Source organism: Arachis ipaensis, chromosome B5 (assembly GCF_059453495.1).
Source record: "Arachis ipaensis isolate K30076 ecotype BB chromosome B5, ASM5945349v1, whole genome shotgun sequence".
Lineage (NCBI taxonomy): Eukaryota > Viridiplantae > Streptophyta > Magnoliopsida > Fabales > Fabaceae > Arachis > Arachis ipaensis.
The window spans coordinates 13,633,159-13,660,898 of NC_142440.1; the positions used below are offsets into that span (position 1 = coordinate 13,633,159).

The following is a 27,740-nucleotide window of genomic DNA, read 5'->3' on the forward strand; positions in this document are numbered from 1 at the left end:
AGGCGTTTTAATTTTAATTTTATAAAAAAAAAATTGTTTTATTATTTTTCAAAAAAAAAAATATATATATATATATTTTTCTTGTTTCTCGTTAGCAACCCCTCCCCTGTTACGTTTTCTTTCATTTTTTTTCTTTTATTATAAAAAAAAATTTGAAAACAAAATTTCTTTGTTTCTTTTTTTTTCGTTAGCATAACCCCTTCCCCCTTTTTTTTTATTTTGTCGTTGTTTGTTTTTCTTTTATTTTTCATTTTTTTTCTTTTCTTTTTTTACGTCAATTTTTTTTCTTTACGTTTTGTTTCTTTCTTCTTCTTTTATTTTATTGTTTAGTTTTTTTTTTTTTGTGACATTTTATTGTTTAGTTTTAATATATATATAAAAAAAATTTAAATAAATAAATAGTACTAATAATTTTTTTTATTTCTGAAATTAAGTTTAGTGTTTCCTAGTTAGTTTTATTTTAATTTTTCTTATTTTAATTCTTAGAATTCTGTTCTTTCTTCTTTGCCTTCCTGTTTACCACATGGTGCGTTTAATTCTGTTTGGTGTTTTGTGCTAAGGAAAAATAATGGAGAGAGATCATATGGGTTACTACTCACACCCGAGTAGTGATTCATATTATTGTGGATGGGGGGACTACCCAAACTTTGGTTGGCAAAGTCAAAACCAAAGAAACTTCAATGCTCCATGTTCCAACTATCAAGAATTACCATCTCCATATTCATACCAAGAACCACCACCTCTCTATCCATACCAAGAACCATCATCTTTTTACTCTTATCAAGAACCATCACCTCCTTCTTATTCATATCAAGAGCCACCATCTCCTTATTCATTTCAAATACCATCAGATATTGAGCTCCTCATGAAAGAATTCATACATGATATCAAGACAAGTGTAAAAAATATAGAGACACATGTGCAGTCGATTATCAAGTCACAGAAAGAGGAGCAAGCAAATTTCTTCCCAAGAGATATAATGCAAGATCCTCTGGAAGAAAGTGAGAAAATCAATCAAAGGAGTTCATACTCCAGTGAATTAGAGAACTTTTCATCCTCACACATGGAAGAAGAAGAAGATGCACCCACAAAGGAGGAAGATGCACAACATCACATGCCCTTGGTAAGCAATGAAGAAGAGATTGAATTAGAAGACAGCTACCAAAAAGAAGAGGTTGAAATTGAGGAAGCTTGCAAAGAAGTGGAAGAATTCAAAGAAGAACACAAGGGAGTGGAGCTTGCAAGACCTCTCCCAAAGCCATCAACATCCAATACAACATTCAAGTGGGTAAAATTCCTGTCCTTAACCTTTACGTTCCCACTTGAATATGGGCTACTGGAGACGGATGGTCAACTTAGAGCTCTTTGTGGCATTAAGAGTAAGAGCAAGATGGTTAGTGGTAAGAGTTGTCAAGCAAGGTTCAATATGGTTGCATGCTCCAAATTGAAGTGCAAGGATTGGTGTAGAGCTCAATTGAATGGGTCTAGAAGGTTGTTTGGATGTCTCTGTGAGAATTCAGAACGCTTGCTACCCGGTGGGAACAATGGTGATCCACAAGGAGACGGGTGTAAAAGCAAGGTTTGGGACCCTGGAATTCATTTCTACAATCAACACTCTTGGGGTCTTGTCACTTGCTTCAACTTGCTCAAAGGCGTTATGCGCCTAGTTTGGGATCTCGGTAGCCATTGGAATTACAAACATTGATGGAGATTCCTGGATCAGTACAAGCACAAGCCACCATGACAAGAAGCTCACAACATGTCCAACTTAAGGACTTTAACTAAAAGTGCTTGGTGGGAGACAACCCACCGTGGTATGATCGTTCCTTTTCATTCTTAGTTATTTTTCGTAGTAGTAGTTTTCTTACTTATTTGATTTTTATTAAGTTCTTACTAATTTTCTGATCATGCAGCTATTTTAGAACAGGAGCCGAGAAAAAAAAGAAGAAAAAAAATTACAGAGAGTTGCGCGGGAGTGGTGCCGGCATGAAGCCTTTTGCACGAACAAGCCCACACGGATGCGTACCCCACGCGTGCGCGTCACTCATGATTTTGGCACTTCACGCGTCCGCGTCACCCACGCGGACGCGTGACCCGAAAAATCGACGTAAAAGGTGTCTGGACAGAGAGTTATGCTGGCTTGGGGCTGGAAGTATGCTAAAAGCACAAAATTTCCCACGCGAATGCGTGACCGACGCGTCTGCGTCATTTGCATAAATGGCCATCCACGCGTGCGCGTGCATGACGCGAACGCGTCTTATGAAAATTTGGCTCCCAAGCCATGCGAACAGAAAGTCATGTGGGCGCGCGGCTGGCTTCGCGCGAATCGCACAAAATCCAGGGCACGCGGACGCGTGCCTGACGCTAATGCGTCATTATGAAGAATGCGCGACGTACGCGATCACGTGCTGTACGCGAACGCGTCGCCTTCGCTGCCCAGTTTTAATTTTTTTTCTTTCTCTCCCAATCCTAATTCTCTCTTGTTCTTTTATCCTTTTATTTTTCTTTTCTCATAATATCTGTCTCTTTTTATTTTCAGTTCTTCTTTGCTTGAGGACAAACAAACATTTAAGTTTGGTGTTGACGCTTCGCTTAAGGATTTTCTATTTATTCCTATGGCACCAAAAGGGAGGTGCGACCCAGTACTGCGTACGCGAGATGTGCTTGGTAGGGCTAGTAACTCGCGTCACGTGACACCTCTGCGTATGCATGAACACAGTGTTTCAGAAAAGCTAATATGTTGAAGAAAATTTAGTTTTTCACATCCATTTTCAAACTTTCATAACTTCCTCTACAAAATTCCGTTTTTCCTCATCTTTATATGGTTTTAAAGGTCTTTTAACAAGTTTTAATTTAAAATAACTTCCTCTCAATTTCAAACTCCGAGCGCTAAGTTATAGCCATCGAAGTTGGTTAAAAATATATTTTTACCAAATTCTCATAACCTTTTAAATTCATAAATTTCTCAATTCAATTCAATTATGGACCATTCTAAAACCACTCATACACACCCCAAACACTCATTCATAAATTCTCAATTCTCGCAAACCTAAATCAACTCACTTCCACCTTGTTTAAGTTATTCTATCAACATACCCATGTTTAATGACAACATACAACATTCATATATCCAATTTCTCAATCACCCAATAATCAATCATCACAATCTCATACAACCATTCACACCACTTACCTCAACTTACCACATAGGAGATTTTCTCACTCTATCACGGCCTCCGGCCCAATTTCACAAATTACAATATTCATACATCCAATTCTCAATTGAAACTCAACATACATATTCATTTTCATGCAACGTAGTACCAACATACTTCACAATATCTAATTGCAACAATATAACATAGCATCTCTCAATGTATCATAAATTCCTTATTTTCACTTTTAATTTTATGTCAAAATACATCAACTAACTCAATGCTCATACTAACAATTATTCAAACATATCAACAATCAATTTCATTCAACTTATCTTAGGGGCAAATAACTTAAGTTTTCACATACCCTTACATAATGCCTACTCAAAATTACCACCCATACCTTAATGTCGCAAATCCAAGCTTCCAAACTTTCCTTTTCAAAGTTTCACCGATCTAAGCTTTCAATTACTCAATCTAACATCATATTGTATAATTTAACACAACATTAAAAACTAGGATTTTCATAATTTGATGAACTAAGAGAGAAAAATGATTTATTACCTTCACCCACTAAAATTAGTAATGGATACCACCAAGAACATAAGTTAGAGGATTCCTATAACATCAAAATCACTAAATCCTCAACACTGAAACTAAAAACATGATTTCAGCTTTGAATAAGAAAATGGGACTGGAATTTCGAGTTAATTACCAAACTATTTAGATAGAATTGAATAGGGGATAACAAGCTTTGCGTGGCTGTAAACAGCTCGTCAATCGGAATTCCGTAGCAAAAGCTATGATAGATTGAAGATGGTGAAATTAAGGTTTTTTCTCTCGCCTCTTTCTTCTCTCTTCTATCCGCCTCTCTCTCTCAAATGGGGGAAAATGGTGGTTGAAATCTCCTTAAGTGAGGGTATATATATATGGGGGCTTGGGCCCGGTAAGGCCTAATTTCATTTCTTTTAGTCTGTTGGCCTAATTTTAGGCCAAAACCTTTAAAATAAGCGTTTTAATTCGCATCCTAAATATTTTTATTTCTTTAAATTATAAATATTAAATATCTAACTCTATTTTGCTCTCATTTAATTTATTTATTAGTTGTCAGTTAATTATTTAGTATTTTGCAGAATTTTACATCCTATCCAATTAATTATTTACTACTGCGCTTTAGTCACAATCAAGCTAAATTCTTCTGAACTCCATCGTCCAGGCTATCTCCAGGCCCGTGTATACCCCCTAAAGCTCAGCAAGATATGTGGAACAGACACCCAGGTTCCTGAAAAATTCCATGATCCATCTTCCTTCGCTATTTCTTAGAATACCACCACATCTTGCCCTCCCTGGATTATCTTTTACTGCCCCATTTGTATTTATTTTAATCTAATTATTTTGTGGGGGTTTCCACTTGATACTAATAGCCATTCTCCTTTGAGTATTGGTCCCAATGAGATACTTCTCAAAGGCTTTATGAATGGTGGTAACATAATCCTAAATAAGATTGTTCGCTATCAATGGTCTCTTGAAGGGTCTTTAGAATATTTCCATGTTTCTCCATTTCCAAATCCTCCAACAAGCAACCATATAGATACCAATCGATTCCACTTGAAACGAACAACCCCAATCCTTCTTCAAACACTCATGGAACCAATCGGGCATAGGAATGGAAAAGAACTCCAACGCCAGCTCGCTTCTAGCAAGCTTTTTCCAGATAATCTTTGCCCCCTCGCAACCTCTCAAAACATGCATAGTATCTTCAACTTGATTTGTGCAATAATGACTAAGGACAGGAGTCCCATACCATTTACTCCTTCTGTAGTTAATGAGCAATCTACCATGTATGGCTTGCCACATGAATATTTTTATTCTTTGAGAGTCGTGCCATTTCCAAATATTCTTTCACACATTGCTGGTACCAATAGGAGGTTGGATAATAGCTTTATAAGCTTCTCTAACTAAGAATCTTCCATCTGATGAATTCTTTCAAGCTCTGCTATTAGGAGGATCTGAGGGTCTAGGGGCAGGGGTGGCTTTGATTAAGGGAATACACTCTATCTCAATTGCAGAACTAATCACCTCTAGGTTCCATTCTCCCTCTGAGTTCACATAATTCTGGACACTGGCATCCATATCTTCAATTTGCACGTTTGGCCTAATATGGTTCGCAAGGCACCCATCCACACTAAGCCATTTATCCTTCCAAAATTAATATTTTTTCCGTTGCTAATTCTGTGAACAAGATTCTCCTCAAATGGTGGCCATACTTGCTACAAAGCTCTCCAAAGGTTGGAGCATCCCATAGTGGGGTTATGAGGTCTATTAGTTTTTTCATTATAGTACTTATATCATAACACCCTCGCCCATAAAGTGTTAGGGTCTTCGATCAAGTTCCAATAGATTTTAAATAAAACGCTTGATTCATCGCTTCCAGCCTTTTGAACCCCAAGCCTTCAGCATCCTTCGGGAGATAAGTTTCCCAACTAATGAGATGCACCCTGCGATGTATTTCGTTCGATCCCCAAATAAAATTGTGGTGAGCTTTCTTCATTTTGCTACAAATGCCTTTTGGCAGCTTGCTGTGTTGCATCGCAAAATTGGCAATCAGGCCAATAGAAGATTGAGCTAGCACCAACCTTCCTGCTATAGACTAGATTTTTTACTTCCATCCCTTGAGTTTATTCTTCACATTGTCCAGGATGTACCCATAATTTCTTTTGCTATCCCGTCCCTTCACAATATAAGACCCCAAATACCTTCCAATCTCTTTTGTTTCTTTATAGCCTACCTCTTTAATAATTGTTTCCCTACACTCATTATTCACATTTTTTTAGAAGAAGACTTGTGTTTTCTAGGCATTGACCACTTGACCCAAGGCCTCACAAAAAATATCAAGACACTTCTTGATGTTACGAATTTGCCCTTGAGAAGCTTCAATGAACAACATGATGTCATCGGCAAACATTAAGTGGGATATAAGAGGTCTGTTTCTCCCGATACGAAAAGGGTTCCACTACCCCTCATTCACCATGTCCTCAATCATATGAGACAGTCTATCGATACATATGACAAAGATATATGGCAAAATGGGGTTACCTTGGCGGATGCCGCAAGATGGAGAGAAGACATTGGATTTTTTCCCATTCCACAAAACTTGAAAGCTGGCCGACCTAATGCAATTCATAATGATACTGATCAGCTCTGGAGGTATTGAGTAATCTTGAAGACATCTCTCAATAAAGTTCCAACTAAGTCTATCGTAGGCCTTTTCTAGGTCAATTCTCATCGCCATGTGCCCTTGCTTAGCTGCCGGCTTCCTCATCGAATGGATGATCTCATGCGCAATAATAATGATATCCTGGATTTTTTTACCCGGGATAAAACTAGATTGAGTATGGAATATACGGTTATTCAAGGTGGTTTTGATCCTATTAGCCAAGATATTTGTTATGGTCTTGTAAGATACATTACAAAGAAAGATTGGATGAAATGATTCACAAATTCCAGGTGGTCCACTTTAGGAATGAGAGTCAGGAGAGTGTTATTCACTTTCTTGATGCCGCTTGGGTTCCTCCATGAGTCCAAGACAAAATTAATGACGCTGCTTCCAACTACCTGCCAATTTTCTTTAAAGAATCCTACCGGGAGTCCATCATTTTTGGGAGCTTTAAGGGATCCCATGGCAAAAATCGCGTCCTCAGTTTCCTTCTTGTTGACGAATTGATTCAGGTTGTGTATCTCCCCATCTTCCATCGGGGGGTAAAATGTTGTGGTGTTGATCACACAATTCCTTCTAGGGTACTTGTCTTGGAAGAGGTTTTGGAAATACTGACAAACATGACTCTCTAGAACTTAGTTGTCTTCCATCCAAACCCCACTATCATCCCTCAACTTTAAAATCTTGTTCCTCCTCCTCCTAATGATGGTTTTGGTGTGGTAATATCGCGTATTGGAATCCCCCTCCACAATCCAATTCTCCCTCGATTTTTGGAGCCAAAATGTATGCTCCCTATCAAGAATAGCTTCTAGCTCGCTATTGAGTCTTTCCTTCAAACTATCTAGAAATTTGCACCTTCCATAGCTGGGTGAGTTTTGGGTGCCTTAAAGCCTATTCAAGATGGTTCTTTTTTGCTTAAATAGATGCCTAAAAATATCTCGATTCCACAATTTTTTTTTCATAAAAGAGTTGACGACGCTAGTCAAGGGGTGGTTACCGGCCTGGCTTATCTAATAAAGGGTTGGAAGTCATGGTGTTGCATTCACATAAGCTTGAATCCGATGGGTTTTTTCCTAGGATGATTGAGCATACCTTTGTATTTAATGAGGATTGGGTGATGATCTGACCTAACCCTTGACAAAGTATCTATCATTGCTTTTTGAAATCTGAGTCTCAAATCCGCATTGCACAAAGCTCTATCCAGACGTTTGAAAATACACTCCCCATTTTGCTAAACTGACCCTCTCCAAGTAAATTTTGTGCCAGTAAAACCCAAATCAATAAGACTGCAACGATCAATCCACCTTATAAACCTCCTAATTTGAGCTTTATCTGGAAGAGCCCCACCCTTTTTCTCATCCATTCCTCCAATATCATTGAAGTCTCTACAAAGTAACCAAGGACCTTGAACTGTGTCTGTAATGTTGCTAATGAAGCTCTTAACTTCTCTTCTCATGGTCTCCTGAGGATTAGCATATACCACGGTTAGATTCTACTACTCCATCCCATTCTCAATCTGAACATGCAAGGCTTGGTTATGCCTGCTAATTTCTTGAATACAAAAATTTGGGTTATTCCACAAAAGCCAAATTCCTCCAGAGAATCCTTAAGCATCCACGGTCAAATGGAAATTGAAGCCACAATTCTAAGAAGATCTCTTCGCTACTTCTCCCCCGCACCTGGTCTCCTAGATTACAACCAAGTCAGGTTTAAATTGCTGAGTATATTCTCTTAATGTTTTTGCAAAGCTTGGGCCAACGACACCCCTCTAGTATTCTAAGAAAAAATGATCATCAAGACTTATTGTTAAAGAAGCCCAAAGCTTCAAGGATCCAAAATTCAGAGATAAGGTAAATCATGATTGTCCCAATTAGGCCATGTGCACATCATCCCCCTCCGAGACTTTTCTTCTTCCCCATTCCATTACTGACACTGTTCCTTCGGCCATGACTTCGTCCAGATCCGAGCCCGAGAAATAAGGCTGCTTTGGGTCTAGAGGTTTTGGATCCATACAATGGTCCACTTGGGTCTCCAATACCATATAAGTGTCAGATATTTCTAACGATTGGGACACATGAGATAAGATTGGGCTGGGGGTAGGGTCAAAAATGGGGGTTATAATATGGGATTAATGGGCCATGGGTTGTCTTAGGGAGAGTTGAAGGGTTGGCTGTGATGAGGTTGGAGCAACTTAGTGGTGTTGTTGTGAAGAAGTTGGGCTTTGGGATTTGAGTTTGGATGATTGGGCTAGATTTAGATGGTCAGAAGGATATTCATCATTGATTTGTACTGAAGTGGTGAGTTTTTTAATTTAGATATGACGCCGTTGATGGAGTTATGCAGCGATATGGTGATTATTGGTGTTTAACGGATTTGTGACGGCTAGGTAGCAGAAATCGGTGGCACCGATTGGTTGCAAGGAAATCGGAGGCACCGATTTCAGGTCGCGGAGGGTGCACAAATTGGTGGCACCGATTTGCGTTCCTTGGCCACGCGTGACGCATGCAGTTCCCTTGGTTGCCCGTGACCCCCTTGCCACAAAAGAACCCCCTCATCCTATCCCTTTCACTCTCTTTCACTCTCTTTCACTTTAGTTTCCCTCTCTTCAGCACCCTCAATTTCACTCTCTTTCACTTTCCTCCCTCTCTTCAACACCCTCAACCCCACTATATCCTTGCTGCACACCATTGTTGGACCACAACAGATTTTGAAAAGAATTCAAAGAAAATGTCAAGAAGACCAAAAATTAAAGAAGTAAATCAACCAGATCTTCACATTGTTAATTATCTTGGAGATCCAAATTATGTAAGTTTTTATTTTTTAATAATCTGATTTAATAATAATAATAGTGATAAATATTAAATTTAATTAGAAATATATATTGTAATAGCATTAAGTAGAGATTAATTAAATCATATATGTATGTATGATTTTATTATTAGGTGGTTAGAAATAGAAATTAAAATTGAAATTAATCATGTATGTATGTATGTATGTATGCATGTATGATTAGGTGGTTAGAAATAGAAATTAAAATCGAAATTAATCATGTATGTATGTATGTATGTATGTATGTATGTATGTATGTATGTATGTATGTATGTATGGTAAGCTGTAAATAATTTTTTTTTAGTTAATGAACTAATGAAATCAGATCCTTTACATGTTCCCCTAAAGTAGATTGTAGTTATTATTAGTAGTAGTAATTGAGTTTAATAATTTATTATGATTAATAATTAAAATTTAATAAATTATTTTATTTATGATCAATAATAAATGAATTTTAATTCATTAAAATTTAGAGAATAACTTAGTAGTAACTAAACTTAGATTAGAAAATTGTAATGCTGTGTTATGAATAATAATAATAATAATAATAATAATAATAATAATAATAATAATAATAATAATAATAATAATAATAATAATAATAATAATAATAATAAAATTAGTATGCTGTTTTATGAGTAATAATAACAATAATAAATTAGTATGCTGTTTTAAGGTACTGAATATGATTGAAAGATTTTTGTATAACAGATTTACTGCGTATGTTTGGAATGCAATTATGCTGGAATTAGTTATAATGGTCATGTAACGATAATTGTGTTTTTGAGAATATAGTTATATTATACTGGGACTTATAGTGGAAACGTGATATTGTAGGGTTTAAGGATGTTGCTGTGTGAACATTTAAAGCCGCCGGATTCATACAACCAAATTGTTGAGTCACACTTACGCGAGACAGGATTTTATTATGTTTCACAAATTGGATTTATTCCATGTCAGTCAGCAATGATTAATGCTCTGATTGAGAGATGGCGGCCTGAAACTCACACGTTTCACTTTCCAGTTGGTGAGTGTGCCGTGACCTTGGAGGATGTGGCGATGATTCTCGGTCTGCCGACAAATGGTCTTCCGGTAACAGGACCGACCATGAGTTGTTTTGAGGCATTGGAAGCCGAGTGCTTGCACCAATTTGGAGTTGCACCGAGGAAGACGGAATGTAGAGGGAGCTTTATAAAATTAACATGGTTTAGGGGTTTGAGAGATCGTATAGTGTTGAATGATGTTGAGCATATTCAGATGTATGTAAAGTGTCACATAATGTTGTTATTTGGGACAGTTATGTTTGGAGATAAGGCGAGTTCAGCTGTTCATTGGAAATTTTTACCTTTGCTCCGTAACTTTCATCAGATCATACAGTTTAGTTGGGGTTCGGCATGCTTGGCACAATTGTATAGATTATTGTGTAGGGTAACTCGTGTTGACTGCAAGAAGATGGACGGTCCGTTGGTACTCTTGCTCACTTGGGCTTGGATCCAGCTACCATTTCTAGCGCCTATTCCCGGCAATCCCCGAGTGTTTCCAATTGCAAACAGGTAAGTTTGATTAAAGTATGCATTGAAATGTATGATAGAAATTGTTTTATGTTTTTTACAAGATTAGTTAACTAATGAATTGTCCGACTGGCAAGTGGCGTAGCTGGGACCGTGAAAACTATGTCTACCGATATAATTCTCTTGCGCACTACAGGAGATTGTTGGATGATCTACAAGAAGGACAGGTATGTTGTAAAATACAAGTACCGTATGTAACTTGTATAGTAAATTAATTGTTGTGTAATCATCTGACTGGTTCGATGTGTCTAGTTTGTTTGGCAGGCATATGGCATTGGAAACATCGACCCAGACGTGATTCCTTTAGACATCCATCATAATTCGGTTATGTGGAGTGCCATAGTGCCACTTATATCTTTTGAATGCATCGAGTGGCATGCATCTGATAGAGTCAGGAGACAATTTGGATTGACACAGGGTGTTCCTAATCAACCAGAGAATCTAGGTGCATCACACGGCGAAGTTCTTACTGGGCCTAAGAATCAAGATTGGGCCAATACCCACTCTTCTTGGGTGATGAAGTGGACCAATCGGTATAGTCACACTCTCTCTGATGACTTAGTGCATTTACATTATCCATTGGAAATTTACATGCATTGGTACCGAGCTGCATTTGGTGACCACTTGCAATTGTCGAACCTTGTATTTGAAGAGAATCCAGAAGGTCCTCCAGCACCACTAGCGCCGGAACCGGAACCGGATCCGGTACCTCCACCACCACCGCCAGTAATACCGCCACACCAGGGGGTTGAGTACTTTGTACCATATGTTCCTGAGACGCATCCGTCTGATTATTTTTCAGCGTCAGTCCCGGTACAGCAACAGTATTTGGGTGGTCCACATTTTGAGTATCCAGAGCAAACTTCATTCAGTCAGCTGCTTGGTTTCATGGCATCGAGGTCGCGCCATTCACATTCAGGTAATTATGTTAACATTCCGACCGACCATCAAGCACATTCGGGTGGGATTACTCCAGCTAGGAGGTCATTGGATTCGAGACCTCGGGTTCACACTTCCTTGGCTAATTCTGGTGCCAGAATGTCTGTTGACTCAAGCAGAAGTGCTGAAGGCATTGGAGGGATTATACAGAGTGGAAATCCTAGACGTATTCCGATGAGTCTGATTCATGAGAGTAACAGGGCAGTTGATGAGACTGATAACTACCTAGTAGACCATCCAGATAATGCGGATGAGGATGAGGATGAGGATGAGGATGAGGATGAGGATGAGGGAGAGGGTGAAGGTGAGGATGATGATGATGATGATGATGATGATGATGATGATGATGATGATGATGAGGAGGAGGACCCAGCTCCCAATGCAGGTAAAATAAAGTTGTTTTTGTATTTGATTATTTAATTCTATTTGTAGCTTTATGGTGAAATTGTATTTGTATTACATATTGAATAGCCATTTGAGTAATAGGATCCACCATTTGTTGTACTTTCATAGGTACGGCCACAAGTGAAAGAGGAAAAGGTTACAACCTTGGAGTTGATCCTCCTCGTCGGAGTGCGAATCGGTATACACCATCTGCTTTTAACAGGATTGCCAAGAAGTGCAGAAAGTTATACACCGATATGAAGTGGGCACCAAGAAAGTGAAGTTGTATGGATGAACTAAGTTGTTAAGTAGGTTTATTACTATTTAAAAATTAAGTTGTTCTATTCACTTAATGAGTATGTCAATTAGGTTGTTACTACTATTTAAAAATTAAGTTGTTCTATTTACTTAATGAGTATGTCAATTAGGTTGTTATCGCTATTTAAAAATTAAGTTGTACTAATTACTTAATGAGTATGTCAATTAGGTTGTTATCGCTATTTAAAAATTAAGTTGTACTATTTACTTAATGAGTTTGTCAATTAGGTTGTTATTACTATTTAAAAATTAAGTTGTTCTATTCACTTAATGAGTATGTCAATTAGGTTGTTACTTCTACTTAAAAATTAAGTTGTACTATTTACTTAATTAGTATGCCAATTAGGTTGTTATTACTATTTAAAAATTAAGTTGTACTATTTACTTAATGAGTACCTCAATTAGGTTGTTACTACTCAATGAGTTGGCAAATATAAATGTCAATGTAAATTCAGATGAATACAAGCACGAGTTGGTAAATATAAATGTCAATGTAAATTCAGATGAAATGTAAAAGAAGGTAACTACTACTCTTCGGCTGGACCTACACTTGGTTCAGCATTTTGGCGACATTTACTACGACTATGGCCATTGGCACTGCATTGGTTGCATCGCCTAGGGCGATGCAACATACGAGTGTGCATCTCATTCAAGAAGCGGGTCATCTTCGGACGACCTTTGGCCACACGTCTGAGGAACGGGTTTCCAACAAATCGAGGTCCATGATAAGCAGGCCATGTTGCAGGATTTCCCAGTGGTCTAAACCTAGCCCTGTATACTCTTCGAACTTGGTCCATCTTGTATACATCATGAACGTACACTTGCCAGTCCAACCGCTGATTTGCACAACAAGCAAACACATATCGACACGGAATTCGGTCAACCTGAAATTCACCACAGTCGCAACGACGCTGGCGTAGGTCAACTGCATACTCAACCCCACTTGGCATCTCCCGTACCTCAAATACTTTATTTTCTCTATCAAAACAACTAACCTGTATGTTACCCGATGCCCGTTGATTTGCATGCACCTTGGTGGGCACCATCTCAGAGAACACAAGTCCAGCATTTATTCGGGCTTCAGCTTCAGCTCTTTTCCTAGTGAACAACTCATTCATTCTGTAAAATGTAGCCTTAACAAGCGCAGTCACCGGGAGATTGCGTGCACCCTTTAAGACGGAGTTGATGCACTCCACAAGATTGGTGGTCATATGACCCCATCGGTATCCACCATCAAATGCCAAAGCATACTGCTCACGTGGGATCCGATCAAGCCAGTTGGTGTAAGCCTCACCCCGTTCCTTTAATCGTTCATAGCGCATCTGGTACTCCCTGATCGTCCTCGAGTATCCTATGAAAAACATTCAGTCAACAATGAACATCATTCTATTTGATCGTACTGACAATAAATTCAAAGTTCATTGTATTTAAACTTACCAATATTGACTATGAGCTTCTGCAAGTAAGGTGCCTTGAACTTCCTCAAGAAGTTGGATTCAATATGTCGGATACAAAACATATGGAACGCTCTAGGAGGAGACCAAGCCCCATTACTTCTCTCAATAGCTGACCTAATAGAATCGTGTCGATCAGAGATGAGTCCCACACCATCACGTGTCACCACATGTTGACGCAAGTTACTCAGGAAAAAGTACCATGCGTCAGAAGTCTCTCCCTCCACTATGGCGAATGCAATAAGCACGATGTTGTTATTACCATCTTGTGAGACTGCAACCAATAAACAACCCTTGTATTTTCCATACAAATGAGTCATGTCCACCTGCACCACTGGCTTGCAGTGTCTGAAGGCCCTTATACAAGGGTAATAACTCCAGAAGACTCTATGCAGTACACGTATATCAGGAACCAAATCATCCCCCTGGTAAGCAGGCATTGTTTCGAAGTGAACCACTGCTGATGGCTCCTTGTGACACATGGCCTCAAACCATATGGGCAAAGCTTCATACGATGCCTCCCAACCTCTGAAAATTGACTCCACCGCCTGTTGCTTTGCTAACCAAGCCTTGCGATAACTGATGGTGTAGTTAAACTTTGACTGGACTTCAACAATTACTGATTTTACCTTTATAGACGGGTCAGCCTCTACCAATGGCTTAATTGCTTCTGCAATTGTCTTCGAATCCAGCTTCGAATGGTCTTGAGAAATAGTAGACCTTGTACACGTGTGACTTCCGTTGTACCTCATTATCTCCCAACAGTACTTCTTTTGCATTTTGGTAACCCTGATCAACCAGTCACAACCATTACCATATTCTGTACATTTGGCATAGAATGTCGTCGGTTCCGACTCATATACCCGATAGTCTACACCTCTCCGGATGGTATAATCTTTTATTGCCTTGATTACTGCCTCCCTTGAACTGAATTCCATCCCCACTGTGAACTCACCATCCGCCACAACAGGAAGCACTGCATACATCAAAAATAATAATTCCTTTATTGTGTACTTAGCAATAAATCATTTATTACAACTCAATTAATAAACACACTTTACCATGTAAGATCATAATAGTCTTCTTTGTCGCTATTCTATCTACGTAAAGAACATCTAAATATAACTCATAACAAAGAACTATTAATTAATAAAAAAACCAAATGCTATGCTCACAAATGACTATCCACATATCACATATATTACTTATCTGACATAATGATCTGCTACTTAAGAGTTTCATACAGCTATCTAGCTTTACGCACCTGGATTCATATATTGCGGAAACTCCGGTGCGTGCATAGCCTCCAAATCCAACGACCGCATGAAAGAAGGCTCCTGAAACGGATGCGGGTTTGCTAGTGCATCTGCAACTGCCGCCACATCTGCATTCATGTCGCCGCCAGCTTCATCTTCATGTTCACCTGGACCAACGATCTCATAGTTACTTTCAAATTCATCCTCGCTTTCACTATTATAATCTTCCAACACAATGTTACGGTCCGCTTCAGATTGCTCAAACTCAACATACAACTCGATATAAGACATTTGGTAGCGATTTTCCATATACATTGAAAACATTTCATGCATACTCGCTTCATCCGTCACGTACTTGGTCTGAAATTGAACGAACCCACCAAACACAGATAAAGGATACCTGTACAAAATACAGGATACTCTCCTAGATCTTTGAGAATCTATCTTCTCACAAATCACACCTTTCAATTCCTCAAACGACAACGTGAACGAAATAACAACATCTTCTGGATTTTCACACACAAATTGAACTCCTTCATATGTTTGCAACAAAATCTGCCCATAACAATAAATCTTCAACACAACTCTATCATCCATATCAGTATACATACTTGCCTATTTTCACACTCATTTAAATTTTTTCTACAAGAATGATGGAAAGAATGACGGAGAAGAATAAAAGGAGAGGAGGAAGAACATCAGCTTAGACGGAGACCAGAGACGAAGAAATGAAGCTTCTGTGATGTTTTCTTCATTTTATTTAAGCAGTTACGGCAAATCGGACCCACCGACCGCGTTCCACACAAATCGCTCGCTCCGATTGGTGCACTGTCGTATTAAAAAAAACATTTTTCACGCCCGAAATCGGTGGGACCGATTACTATGTTATAAAATAGGACTCCTACAAATCGGTGGGTCCGATTTGGTATCTCCATCTTACACAAATCGGTGGGACCGATTTGTGTTCTTCATCTCTCTTCCACAAATCGGTGGGACCGATTTGTGTTCCCTCTTCTCTCTCCTTGAAATCGGTCCCACCGATTTCTTCCCCCCTAATTTCTTAAAATAACGCCGTCATAACAGTCTAATTTCCCCCAAATGATCATAATGAAGTATTACTCACAACACTAAATCATATTAAAAAAAATCAGCTTTGGCTTTTCTCATTTGAGAGTCTGTAAGAAATTCCTTCGAAACAATTTCAGCCTGCTTCCTTACAGGCGACACATTGTTTTCTTGATGATTGCCTTGATCATACATTGGTTGGTCCGCTTTGTCTTTTTCTGCCAGAACCTTGTACCTTCCTCTTTCCTCCACTACCTCCATTTTGTCTCTTTCACTTTCTTGCTTCGATCCCCTACCTGTGTTGGAGGTGTCCTTATTGGTGGGTGTTCTTCTTGTCCTTTTCTGCTTTTGTACTATCATCCATGCACCAAAATTTTGGCTTGTTACAGTAACCTCTTTACCCTTGTCGTTACGTTTTTCTCCTTCTTTGTTCATAGGATGAGTCTGCGTCTCTCTGGTCGAAATATTCTTTTCTGCTTCTTAATGCTGCACTTCTTTAGCCTTCCCTCCCTTACCTTCCTGATAAGTATTAGCCATGCAACTATCACTCACATGGCCAGACCTTCTACAACTGAAGCACACCATATGCAGTCCTTCATATTCTATATATAATCTTTTTCCATTCACCAAGTAGGAGGCTTCCAAAAGCTTGCTCAAGTCTAGTTCAACACAGAGTCTCGCAAACTTACCCCGGGATTGATTCATTGTGTTCATGTCGACTTTAAGCGTCTTACTAGTCTGACCACCCATTGTCCCAGGAAGCGCTTGTCGTAGTATTCAATGGGAAGGTCTGGGAGCCTAATCCAAGCTGCCACCTTATTGATGGTAGTTCCGAAGGGGTCAAAATTTGGGGTCCAACTTCTTATTGTTAGATAATGATCGAAAAGTAGCCAGAGACCTCCTTCCATCACATGCCAATAATCTTTTTCATTAAACAATCTCACCACATAGAATTCATTGCCAACGTCGATAAGGTCGATGCCTCCTAACTTGGATCACATGGTGTCTAACTTTCTTTTTCAGCACTCCATACGTAATCAGCATCCCCAAGGGTTTCACTATCAACGTGTGTTTTCAAGGCTTCTCTAACCTTTTCTTCTCTGCTTATTGGCCTCCTTTTTTTCCTTCTTTAGAGCGTCTCATTGCATCTGGCTCATATTGAAAAGCTCCTCCATCGGTATTTGCTCCTCCGTATCCTCTTCGAAATCATCCGATGAACACCTATCAGAGTCAGACTCTTCGTCATCCGATCTTGGTTCTGCACTTCCATTCATAACAAGATCGGTATACGTTCTTCTTTTGCCATTAGTTCCCATAAAGGACATTTTCTCACATATCCACTCCTCTTCCCTAGCTATCCTTGATGTCTCCCCTTTAAATTCTCCTCTGTCATTACGAAGTTTCTTTTTGCTTCGTTGCAGTTGGTCCACTTCTTCAGCGGTAGTTACCGGTGAGCTCATGGAAGGGGAGAACAATAGAGCCTTGGAATCTGAAGGGTTTCTTTCTATCACTCCGAGGAAAATATAGCTACCATGGGGGATTTCACTTCCTAGCAAATCATATAAAGTTTTATATGATTATTGAGCCCAACAGTATACTTATATCATGGGCTAGCTGTTTTTTTAGACTTTACAGAAGAGAGAGAAGCGCAAACCATTGGGTTGGGTTTTGGTCGCGGAACCAGTGGGGTTTTATTTTTTGGGGGATCATGCTTTGTGTTATCCATCTAAATCTAATTGATCAACCAAGTAAGATTAGGCCCGTTAAATATCAAGCCCAACATACCCGAAAAAATATATAGTTTTAATTTTTTTTTTTTAGACCAAAAACTTGATTTATTTGCTTTTCTCTACAATTAAGTTTGCTCCACAATTTTGTTTTGGGTTTAGGGTTGATAAACTTTACATTTTCTAAGTACTAATGACGTAAACTAAGCTTTTAACAAGAGAAAAAACGAAAATTATACTGTCTAGTATTCTAAGGATTGCTTGCTAATATTTTACAAATGTAAACTTTTTATAAAAGAATTTATACTATTTTAAAATCTAATCTTAGCAAATGCTTTCATTGCATCTATAACAAAATTCATACATAAATTACTTTAAGCTTTAATGAAAAATATGCATGACATTATTTTAACGGAAATTATTTTTTGGTGTTAACCTTAGTGATAAACACATGTAGAATTTTATGCAAGGATAAATAGTAAAATTATTTTAGTAGAGTTTGAGCTGTCGGACAAACCGGGGACAAAACCAGTGACGGTCCTACTACTATAAATTGTAAAAGGGAAAAAAATAGTGTTAAAAATAGAGGATGAAGAAACACGTTTTCAACGTTGGGATTTCCAGTTATATCCATAGCTGGAGCAACAACACTACAAGAGTGGGAGACAGGACAGGCAAGTGAAAGTGTCGACTTAGGAAGAAACAAAGTTCCAAATCCCCCACTGCTGCCACGTAATCAAAAGGAAAGTGAAAGTGAATTCCAGCCCATGGGCTTAGCTTCCAGTTATTATGGGCTGGCCCACCCATACATATATATCCAACTGTCCCCGTGTCCGTGTCCACGTCGCAGCACCATACGTGGCCCATCTAACCTCAACAACCTATATATACTCAACTCACACTCTCACTTCGTCACTCACACTCACATTCGAACTTCCTAACTCACACTCATTCATAACTGAATTAACAAACTACTTTTGGAATAGCAGAATGAACATTCATAATCATCATTACTCGGACGATGAAGTGATTCTGGCTTCGTCGATGCCGAAGAAGAGAGCGGGGAGGAGGGTGTTCAAGGAGACGAGGCACCCAGTGTACAGGGGAGTGCGGAGGAGGAACAACAACAAGTGGGTTTGCGAGATTCGTGTTCCGAACAACGTTAACAACACAAGGATATGGCTTGGAACTTATCCTACACCGGAAATGGCAGCACGTGCACACGATGTTGCTGCTCTTGCGCTTCGCGGCAAGTCCGCTTGCCTCAACTTCGCGGACTCTGCTTCGCGCTTGCAGCTTCCGTCTTCCACCGATCCGGAGGACATCAGGAGGGCTGCCGTTGAGGCTGCGGCGGCGTTCGCGGCGGAGGACAGCGCCCAGCAGGAGCATCAGGAGCAGAGTGTTGGGGAATGCGTGGTGGTGATTGAAGAGGATGTGAACAAGGCTTCTGAATTTGAGGTTAACGATGTTCCGGCGGTTTCTGAATTTGAGGATTGGCATGATTTGGTTATGAGCATGGCGGATGAGCCTCTAAGGTCTCCTCCTCATCCTGCTTTTGCGAGAGATGGCAGTAATGACGTGGAGATATTCGATGTTGGGTTGCCACTCTGGAGTTTCTCCATTTGAATAATTAAGCCCCACAACATTGATTAATTAAGCTTATCGGATACAGTAACCACTAGCTTGGTAGTACCTACTGTGTGGAGTACGTGTTGAAACATGCATATGTAACATACCCCGCCGTTGTAATTGTATGATAAAGTTGATTACCATTTTCATGTGAACTCCATCTCCAACGGCCCACGCAATGATTTTTTTATTTTTTATTTTAAAGTTAACACTTACATTCGTTCTCAGACATTTTAAATAACAGACATTTTTTAAAAATTATTCTCATCAAATAAATTAATTCATCTGTTGCTTATAAATTTTAATCAATCTTTAATATGTATATTGGATCAATAAATTTGTATATAAAATAAGTAAGTACCAAAAGTATTACTATATTTTTTTTTTTTTTTTGTTATTAGACGAGGCTGAAGCTCAAACAGTCAAACTCCCGAATTACAATGTTCTGGGACAAAGTAACCTCTCTATAATCAACATCAATAATTTGTCGAAGACTACTCACAGGAATATCTATGAATATAAAGCCTTGCTGCACCTACAGACCCTTTTTTTCCCAACCTTAAGCTATGTATAAGCTTGACCTCCTAGTCTCTTTCTAGCATGATTTTAATGTGGCTCACTGTACCATCTGGATGTTTACTGATTCTGTCTTGGTTATTTAAAATGTCCATAACACTCATCAAATCGGCCTCCACAATCACTCTTCTGGAATTCAAATCCCATGCCGTTTTTAAACCATAGAAAATACTCCACATCTTTGTTTTAGACGCTGACCAAAAACCTACGAGGACACGAATTTAAAAAAAAAATTTCTTCATAATTATTTTTTTAACTTTAATTTAAATTTTTTTTTACATTATTTTTTTATCTTTATGTTCTTCTTTTTTCGATTAGAATAAAAGACTAAATTTAGCATCTATTGAATTTTCTAATTACACAATAAAAAAAATTCAGAAGCAGAAAAATAAAAAAAATACAAAAATAAATTGTACCCAAAAATTTTTTAATATTGAGTTGAGCAAAAAAATGAATTGGCAGAAGCAGAGTTTAGCAGGTATCATTTATCCCTTTCTTTTTAGACTTAGTTTGGTAAATTTTTTTTTTTAAAAATAGATAAAAAGAATAATTTTTTAAAAAGTGTAGCATTTATGTTTGGTAAACCAAATTAAAAATAACTTTTAATAAACATAGGTAGCAACAATTATGTTTGGTAAAATAGTTTTTAAAATTTAAAAATATTATAAAAGACATAAATTTAAGTGTTAAATTTGAAAATTAGTTAATATTTGAACTTATATTAGATTTTTAAATTTTGAAAAGTACAAATCAACTTTAAAAAATTTTATCTTAATTACTTTCAAAAAATATCCCGATATTTTAAAAGCTGCAAGTACAAGCACATGATATTTTATTGTGCTTTTAGAAAGCACAAGTACCTCTTGAAAAAAATTTTACTAAATCAAGTCTTAGTTAGTAAGAGACGAAAAGGGAGAAGAGGGTACAAAAGATATATCTATTTTAGTCATTTTGTATAATACCAATTACCAGTTAATCCATTTCTTTATTTGTATGGGCCACCAGTACTGTCTTGATCCGTTACATAGAAAGGCCCATTTAGCCTTAATGGGTTGGACATACTTTTGAAATTCTGAAATGGGCTGTAAACCCTAATAGATCATCACTTCATTTAACGGTGCCAATTAAAAATGCGTTCCCCACCTGATCCCACGGATTCAAATACAACAATCAATTTAGAGGAAGAAAAAAAAAATAAGAAAGGAAAAACAAACTTTGTTTTGTTTGCTGGAGTTCAAATTATATCAAATTATCGATTTAATCACTGGCATAAAACCCTATTTCCCTTCTTCTTGAGCTGTGCCAAAATGAGAGGTTCGAAGCGTTTGGCTGTTTCGGAACCGAACCATACCGATACAAACGAAACAGTGGTAAGTGTCTCTGTTGACACTCTTCCCTTTTGTCGTTTTCGAGCTTCAGCTCAATCACAAGTTCACTACTTGATTCACCAATTTTCCGTTACGCACTTTACCGCCGACATTTTCCCCCTTTTTTTTGTTTGGGTCTTAGAAGAATACAATTTTCCAGCTAGTTCAATTTTTTTTTGCTTGCTGAATTTTTCTGGCATTGAGTTTCCGCAAAATCGTGTTATTGATAGCATCTTAAAAGTTTGTCCTTGTGATTGAAAATCAGTAATTGTTGGGAGTAGATTGAACATCAGTAGCGATTTGAATTGAAAGGGGGTGAGTTGTAGGCATTTGCTAACGAAGCTGTTTGTAACTATAAGCTTATCTTCTTGTGTTTACTTCAGTTTTGTGCTTATCTTTCTTTCAATATTGAAAGGATCCACCCAAGAATTTGCGATGTTACAGGACTGAGATTTGAACTGATTTTGATAAGAAATAATAATTTACTGGCTTATTACCAATAAATGACACACCTATAGTGCTCTAGCTCTTAATAGTATGCTAAATTGTCTTTTATGCTTTTTAACGGTTATCTTTGGGAACTTGCTAGGAAACTCTCCAGAGTTTATGCTCGAGTCATTTTACATGTGGCAGATGATTTTTTTGGAAGTATATATTTATGTCCGTGTGTGGGTGTATAACTTCCGATGGCCAAACTACCTGAACTTTTAGATGCTTGAATGTCTGTAGCCTTTGCCTTATCCTGTTGAAGCTTAGTATACCTACATTTTCACTGTGATGCAGTTTCGGAACAAAAGAATAATGGAAGGATCTCTTTTTGACGTTCATAGAGCTGAACCATCCCAGCAAACAATGGCAGTGCCATCATTGGATATGCGGCGGGCAGAGTCATCCCAGAAGCATGTGAGAGCCTTAAACACCCAGTTTGCAAGGTACATATTTTATATCAACCAATTTGCCTTTTCCTTATTTGCATATTTCAGTTTTTGGTAAATGAGAAAAAAGTCTGGGTTTGGATTTTGCATACTTTGCATATGTCTTATTTGGTTAGCATTTGTTATAAATCATCACGCCTTGATGTAAAATCTGGTTTAAGGATCCTGCATAGTCCTTCTCATTATTCTGCTACATGTCTTCCATTTGACAGCTGGGTTCAAACACAATTACAGAATCACCCTGATGAGCTCTGGGAAGATGGTGTCAGAGATTACTTAGAACATGCTGCAGGCATTATGGTAATTCAGCACATGGTTTAATGATCTTACATACATTACTTATATTTCCAATTTACTGGTAGTTTCATACTATCTGAATCCAAGTAATATGTTATTGAAGCTACCATTTTAGCAGACTCTTGTCTGATATCTTGTAGTTTTGTTACTTTTATGGATACTTTAATTAAATAAACAGGTATACTTGCACATTTTCGAATGGAAAGTGAAACCACTGTGGTTCTAGTTGTTAAGTAACTATACAAGGTTATATCTATTGTTGTTAAGTAACTATACAAGGTTATATCCATTTTATAACAACATCCCTGCCTGTGTTCTACCAAGAGGGAGTCTGTCTACTGGTGAGAATGAGATTTGCTTTGGCTACACTATAATATGCTTGATCTCACTGCTTGTTCTTGCCACCTCTAATGATTTTAGTGTTAGCATCTATGTCATTCCCCCCCTCCCCCACAAAAACCCCAGCCCACCCCAAAGAGTCGTGCTGCTCACTACACTATACTGTAAGCCGTGCATAAAGTTGAAAATCCTTGTATTGTTTCAGGAAAAGTTTAGTGATGTTGTAAACTGGATCAAAGCAAATGCCACCAAGGGGGAAAATTTGCCTGCTGATGTTGGTGCTTCTTTTGCCGGGAAAAAATTATCTCCAGATGTGACTAATAAAGAAAATAAAACTTCTGGAGAAAAAACTGGGTCTACTACAGCTAGTCCTGCTTCAAATTTTGCTAGTCCTGCTATGAGTTTTGGCAGTCCTGCTATGAATTTTGGCAGTCCTGCTACAAATTTTGCTAGTCCTGCTACAAATTTTTCTAGTCCTGTTACAAATTTTGCTACTCCTCTGCCAAACTTTGCTTCTTCTGCTGCGAACTCTGCTTCTTCTGCTGCAAACTTTGCCACTCCTGCTACTTCATGGGGTGCTGGATTATTCTCAAACAGTCAAAAACCTTTTACATTTGGTATGATTCTTCTCACCCTCAAATAGTCACCCTATATGTTTAATGAAAATTTAAGACCATGAATCTTATAAAATGAAAATAAAAAAATTACATTTGTTGTATAATTTTATTGTGATGTCTAGATGACAGACAGCCGACAGTTATTAGAGGCCATGGGACATATGTTCATACTGGCTTAGGACACCCATAATAAATTGGAGGTTTGCATAGAGTATCTGTTATCTTAATGTCCTCCATTTTGGAAACAAAGCTTGCTATCTATTCCTTGGACGGATGCTCATATCCTGACTGGAATTTCAAACTGCATTGCATGCCGATTTGTGGAACTTAGTTTGAAACTTTTGTCTCTGTTTCGCTATTGGCTGCTAAATTATCCTATGTTTTCCAGGTACTCAAAATTCGGCTCCCTCTAATAATGATGCTTCAGATGATGTAGATGGTGGTGAGGACATGATTCTTCTCTCTTTAACCCTTCCCAAGTTTTCAGTTACAGTCTTCTTAATAGATACTTCATTTCCTTTTGCAAATACAGATTATCCTATCCATTTTGTATTGTGTGTTTGATTCACCATTTATGACCCTTTTTAATGCTGGAGGTTTCTTGGAGCAACTGTCACATGATGTCATTGTTGTTCATGATTAAATGAATATAAAATGAAGGTTACTTTATTTTTTTGTGGTAGGTGGTTTGATAACTGTATGTCATGCTTCTGTAGTCTTTACTAATGTATGATAACCTTTCCTCCTCTATATGGTAATTATTTTCATTAAAGAAACCCTAGAGTAGGAAGAACATATTTACATCTGCAGGTTGTTTAACAAAAACTAAATCCCTTATTCCCTCCCCCCTTCTCTCGCCCTCTTCCTCTAAATGGTAAAAGGAAAGTTCTATTAGTCTGGACGAAACAAAAGATACACGATATTGGGAAGAAAATGGATATTGAGATCTGAGGGTACTATTATTCATTACTATCAGCTGGGTACTTGAATTTTTTATCTTTTCATTATTGCCTTGTTATCTTGTTCTAGTTTTTGAACTTGATTACATATCATTACCTTATATATTGTTGTAAGTTTAGTTTTGACCTTATACACTGGGTCCCATCAACATTCTTGCTTGCTAGTTTATAGAAATGTTAATTTCTTGTGCACAAGAGAACCATTAGAGTTACATTTATTAATATTCATGGCATTTATAATCAATAAGATTAGAAAAAAAAAGGGCGGTACAAATTAAATTTTTTTTATTTGGTTTCAGAAAATGACTTGGAGCAGCCCAGCAGTCCATCAGTGAAGAAGTCAGAAGAGAAAGGTATCATAGTTGTGCATGAAGTGAAGTGCAAACTATTTGTAAAGGTATTTTTTCCCCTCCCCTCATTTGATGCAATGTTTCAATGTAAATTTAATAATTTATATACTTGCAGTGTCACAATAGCTTTCAGACAGCATCTATTTTGCCTACCCTTATTCAATTTAATGAGTTAATGTCTCTCACTTTTTTTTTTGGTCCAGTCAAGTGATACAGATGTTAAGAATGTATGGAAAGATAAAGGAATGGGTCAACTGTGTATTAAATGCAAAGAAGGTGTCAGCAAGGCTACCAAGGAGTCCAAACCAACAATCATTGTTCGAAATGAGGTTTGTTCTTTTGTTATTTCTCTTAGTACTTATAGTTTAGGTGAGTTTCTGTGAGTTTCATTGACTTTCTGATACCTTCATTGATGGCAGGTAGGGAAAATTCTTCTCAATGCCTTGTTGTATCCAGGAATAAAGACGCATCTACAGAAGAATACTCTTGTTGCGATATTCCACACGTCGGTATGGCACAAATGCTGAAGTGTTTATATAAACATTGAAAAGCTCTGTATAGTTTGTATAGTTAGTATTGATAGGAGAAGCTAAAAGTAACCTTTTCCATTATATTTTTAGATTCTGTTTGAAAAGCTTATCATTCGGAATTGTTCACTGTCGTTCTTCGTAGGATATTGCTGATGGAAGTGGTGAAAATAATGATAGCGTTGTTGCACGCACCTTCTTGATAAAAGTGAAAACAGAAGAAGATCGAAATAAATTGGCATCAATAATCCAAGAATATGCTCCAGGATCTTGATAGTACGCGAGATGTAATTATTGTGCCAAGTTGAGTCATTACATGTAATCGGTGACCGGATCCACCTTCAATTTTCCCTTCGAAAAAATCTCAAGTTTATTAAAGGTCTCATATGTTGGATTCTGTTTTTACAAACCTTGTGGTTTTAGAGGCTGCTGCTTATGTACCATAAAGAGAATGTTAGATGATCATGGTCGGTATCAGTACTTTAGATTGAAGCCATTGTCAATTAAGGTTAGTGCCCTTATTGCCTCCGTGTTCTAACTCTAGTTTGGGGCAGATGGTAGTTAATTATCACACTTATCTTTTTTTTTTTTCTTCTATCTTTTTTTTAATCAAAAGAATATATAGCACCTGATAATGCTGTAACGATTATTTGTCAGAAATGGCCAGATTTGGCATGTTAATATAGGTGCTGCCGATGACTTATAAATAATACACATTTGTTTGTCCAAAAGTTCACAACAATTCATGCGATTAGGGATAGAAAAAAGAGGGTTATCATTGTTGAGTGTACATGCTGGGTGGAAAGAGACAAAATAAAATCGAGGGCAGTTCACAAAATTCAATTCATTCTTGATCGTTGAAAAGCTTGCAGAACGATACATTTTGCTATAACGCATAAAAAAAATATTCCGACAGCTCTACATTTTATTGTAATTCTAAAAAAAAAGACGTAATTTTAGCTGTTAAATCAGTTTTTGAAGGTGTATATTTATGCGTTGTTTTATGTTTTTTTGTGTATTTTATATTTATAATGTGTTTTATATGAGTGATTAATTTAATAATTAAAATTTTAGATGGCATTAAGATTATTGATCACTTTGATTGCTCTATTCTAAACGTCAGTTTAGAATGATTTTTTAAAAAAGTATTTATTTTTTTTTGAAAGTTATTTTATATTTGAATAAGTTTTTTTTAAAAAGTTTTTAATTATTAAAGATATCTTTTATTTTTTTTAATAAAAATAGTTTTTTAAAAAACATGTATCTAAATAAGTTTAAATTGAATAAAAATATTGTTAAAAAAATATTTTTTAATTCAAAATTGAAAAAAAGTCAATCTAAACTAATACCACACGAATCTAAGTTTTTTTTAGGTGTGGTAAAATTCCATGAGATATGGAACCCTATGAATATTGTCCCAGATGGGAATTCAAAGATGGAGAATTTTTCGGTGGAAAAGGGAGCCCGAGACATTGCAGGGATTCAAGTGGGAATTTCCGTCCCGTTTCCATGATCTTCGAATAATACGAATTTATTTAATTATTTTTAATATTTTAGGTATTTTAGTAATTTCCTCTATTATATATATTTGTTGTGGTGAAAGATTAGGTGCATTTAACTTCATATGAAGTTGATAACTCAGAGTCGTTAGTTGATAATTTAATCAAACCTGTCAAATTATTTAACGACTCTCAACTATTAATTTCACATGAAGTTAATGTACCTGAGTTCCACCATTTTTCATTTTTTTGTGTTAGGACTTATTTTATTTTACTAGATTATGTTGTGTTATTATATTTTTTGGACTTAGATATTGAACTTTAATTAATTCATTATTTTAGAATTTAGACAAAATACATTTGTATGTTGTTTTAACGTATTATATGTATTTTTTATTTTTTTTTTCAATTTTTTAAGAGCTTTTTATTAAGAATTTTTATAAGAATATGGAGATGGGAATTCTCATGGAAACTGTGAGAAAACAAAAAATGAAAAATGAGGCTTAGTTATCCCTTACGGCAGGAATTGGAGCGAGATCGGAGAAAATTTGTAGCAAGATCCGAGAATTACGAAAAAACGAAAAATGAAAAATGAGGCAGAGTTATCTCTCACAGCAAGATTCGAGGTGGGATCAGGAAAGATTTGGGACGAGATTGGAATTTGGACAGGATTAGGAAACTATGAAAAAACGAAAAATGAAAAATGAGACTCAGTTATCTCTCACAGCGG

The 27,740-nt window shown here is 37.3% G+C and overlaps 4 protein-coding genes and 1 pseudogene across 5 annotated transcripts; 3 read left to right on the forward strand and 2 right to left on the reverse strand.

Moving 5' to 3' along the window:
* Positions 1–10,050: 10,050 nt before the first annotated feature.
* Positions 10,051–12,376, forward strand: LOC148563414 (uncharacterized). The gene is made up of 4 exons (XM_088488479.1): positions 10,051–10,758; positions 10,850–10,939; positions 11,025–12,096; positions 12,225–12,376. The coding sequence occupies exons 3-4, from the start codon at positions 11,100–11,102 to the stop codon at positions 12,374–12,376; spliced, it is 1,149 nt and encodes a 382-aa protein (XP_088344605.1). The 5' UTR covers positions 10,051–10,758; positions 10,850–10,939; positions 11,025–11,099.
* A 564-nt stretch (positions 12,377–12,940) lies between these two features.
* On the reverse strand, positions 12,941–15,720 carry LOC107640176 (uncharacterized). Its single transcript, XM_088486796.1, has 3 exons — positions 15,132–15,720; positions 13,851–14,843; positions 12,941–13,764 (listed from the first exon to the last, which is right to left on the reverse strand). Exons 1-3 carry the CDS (start codon positions 15,718–15,720, stop codon positions 12,941–12,943), a joined length of 2,406 nt encoding a protein of 801 aa, XP_088342922.1.
* Positions 15,721–16,668: 948 nt separating this feature from the next.
* LOC148563415 (uncharacterized) lies at positions 16,669–17,232 on the reverse strand (annotated as a pseudogene).
* A 1,375-nt stretch (positions 17,233–18,607) lies between these two features.
* Positions 18,608–19,699, forward strand: LOC107642971 (dehydration-responsive element-binding protein 1E). Its single transcript, XM_016346494.3, has one exon. It carries the CDS (start codon positions 18,705–18,707, stop codon positions 19,539–19,541), a length of 837 nt encoding a protein of 278 aa, XP_016201980.2. The 5' UTR covers positions 18,608–18,704; the 3' UTR covers positions 19,542–19,699.
* Positions 19,700–21,250: 1,551 nt separating this feature from the next.
* Positions 21,251–26,242, forward strand: LOC107642969 (Pleckstrin homology (PH) domain superfamily protein). Of its 2 annotated transcripts, none has more exons than XM_016346491.3 (9): positions 21,251–21,490; positions 22,271–22,419; positions 22,635–22,722; positions 23,264–23,675; positions 24,064–24,117; positions 24,934–25,031; positions 25,188–25,313; positions 25,404–25,493; positions 25,657–26,242. In XM_016346491.3, exons 1-9 carry the CDS (start codon positions 21,251–21,253, stop codon positions 25,783–25,785), a joined length of 1,386 nt encoding a protein of 461 aa, XP_016201977.2. In that variant the 3' UTR covers positions 25,786–26,242. The 2 variants fall into 2 exon arrangements, with proteins under 2 accessions (XP_016201977.2, XP_016201979.1); XM_016346493.3 differs by lacking the exon at positions 21,251–21,490 and adding an exon at positions 21,657–21,802.
* The last annotated feature ends 1,498 nt before the right edge of the window (positions 26,243–27,740 follow it).

What these genes read in the sequence shown, in the direction of transcription:
- LOC148563414 (XM_088488479.1), top strand. Translation starts at nt 11,100, where the DNA reads ATGTGGAGTGCCATAGTGCCACTTATATCTTTTGAATGCATCGAGTGG. An exon ending in GGACCCAGCTCCCAATGCAG is followed by an intron (nt 12,097 to 12,224) that starts GTAAAATAAAGT and finishes GTACTTTCATAG; the next exon opens with GTACGGCCACAAGTGAAAGA.
- LOC107640176 (XM_088486796.1), bottom strand. Translation starts at nt 15,720, where the DNA reads ATGGATGATAGAGTTGTGTTGAAGATTTATTGTTATGGGCAGATTTTG. An exon ending in TCCGCAATATATGAATCCAG is followed by an intron (nt 14,844 to 15,131) that starts GTGCGTAAAGCT and finishes TGATGTATGCAG; the next exon opens with TGCTTCCTGTTGTGGCGGAT. An exon ending in GAAGCTCATAGTCAATATTG is followed by an intron (nt 13,765 to 13,850) that starts GTAAGTTTAAAT and finishes TGTTTTTCATAG; the next exon opens with GATACTCGAGGACGATCAGG.
- LOC107642971 (XM_016346494.3), top strand. Translation starts at nt 18,705, where the DNA reads ATGGGCTGGCCCACCCATACATATATATCCAACTGTCCCCGTGTCCGT.
- LOC107642969 (XM_016346491.3), top strand. Translation starts at nt 21,251, where the DNA reads ATGCGTTCCCCACCTGATCCCACGGATTCAAATACAACAATCAATTTA. An exon ending in TTAAACACCCAGTTTGCAAG is followed by an intron (nt 22,420 to 22,634) that starts GTACATATTTTA and finishes TCCATTTGACAG; the next exon opens with CTGGGTTCAAACACAATTAC. An exon ending in AGTGCAAACTATTTGTAAAG is followed by an intron (nt 25,032 to 25,187) that starts GTATTTTTTCCC and finishes TTTTTGGTCCAG; the next exon opens with TCAAGTGATACAGATGTTAA.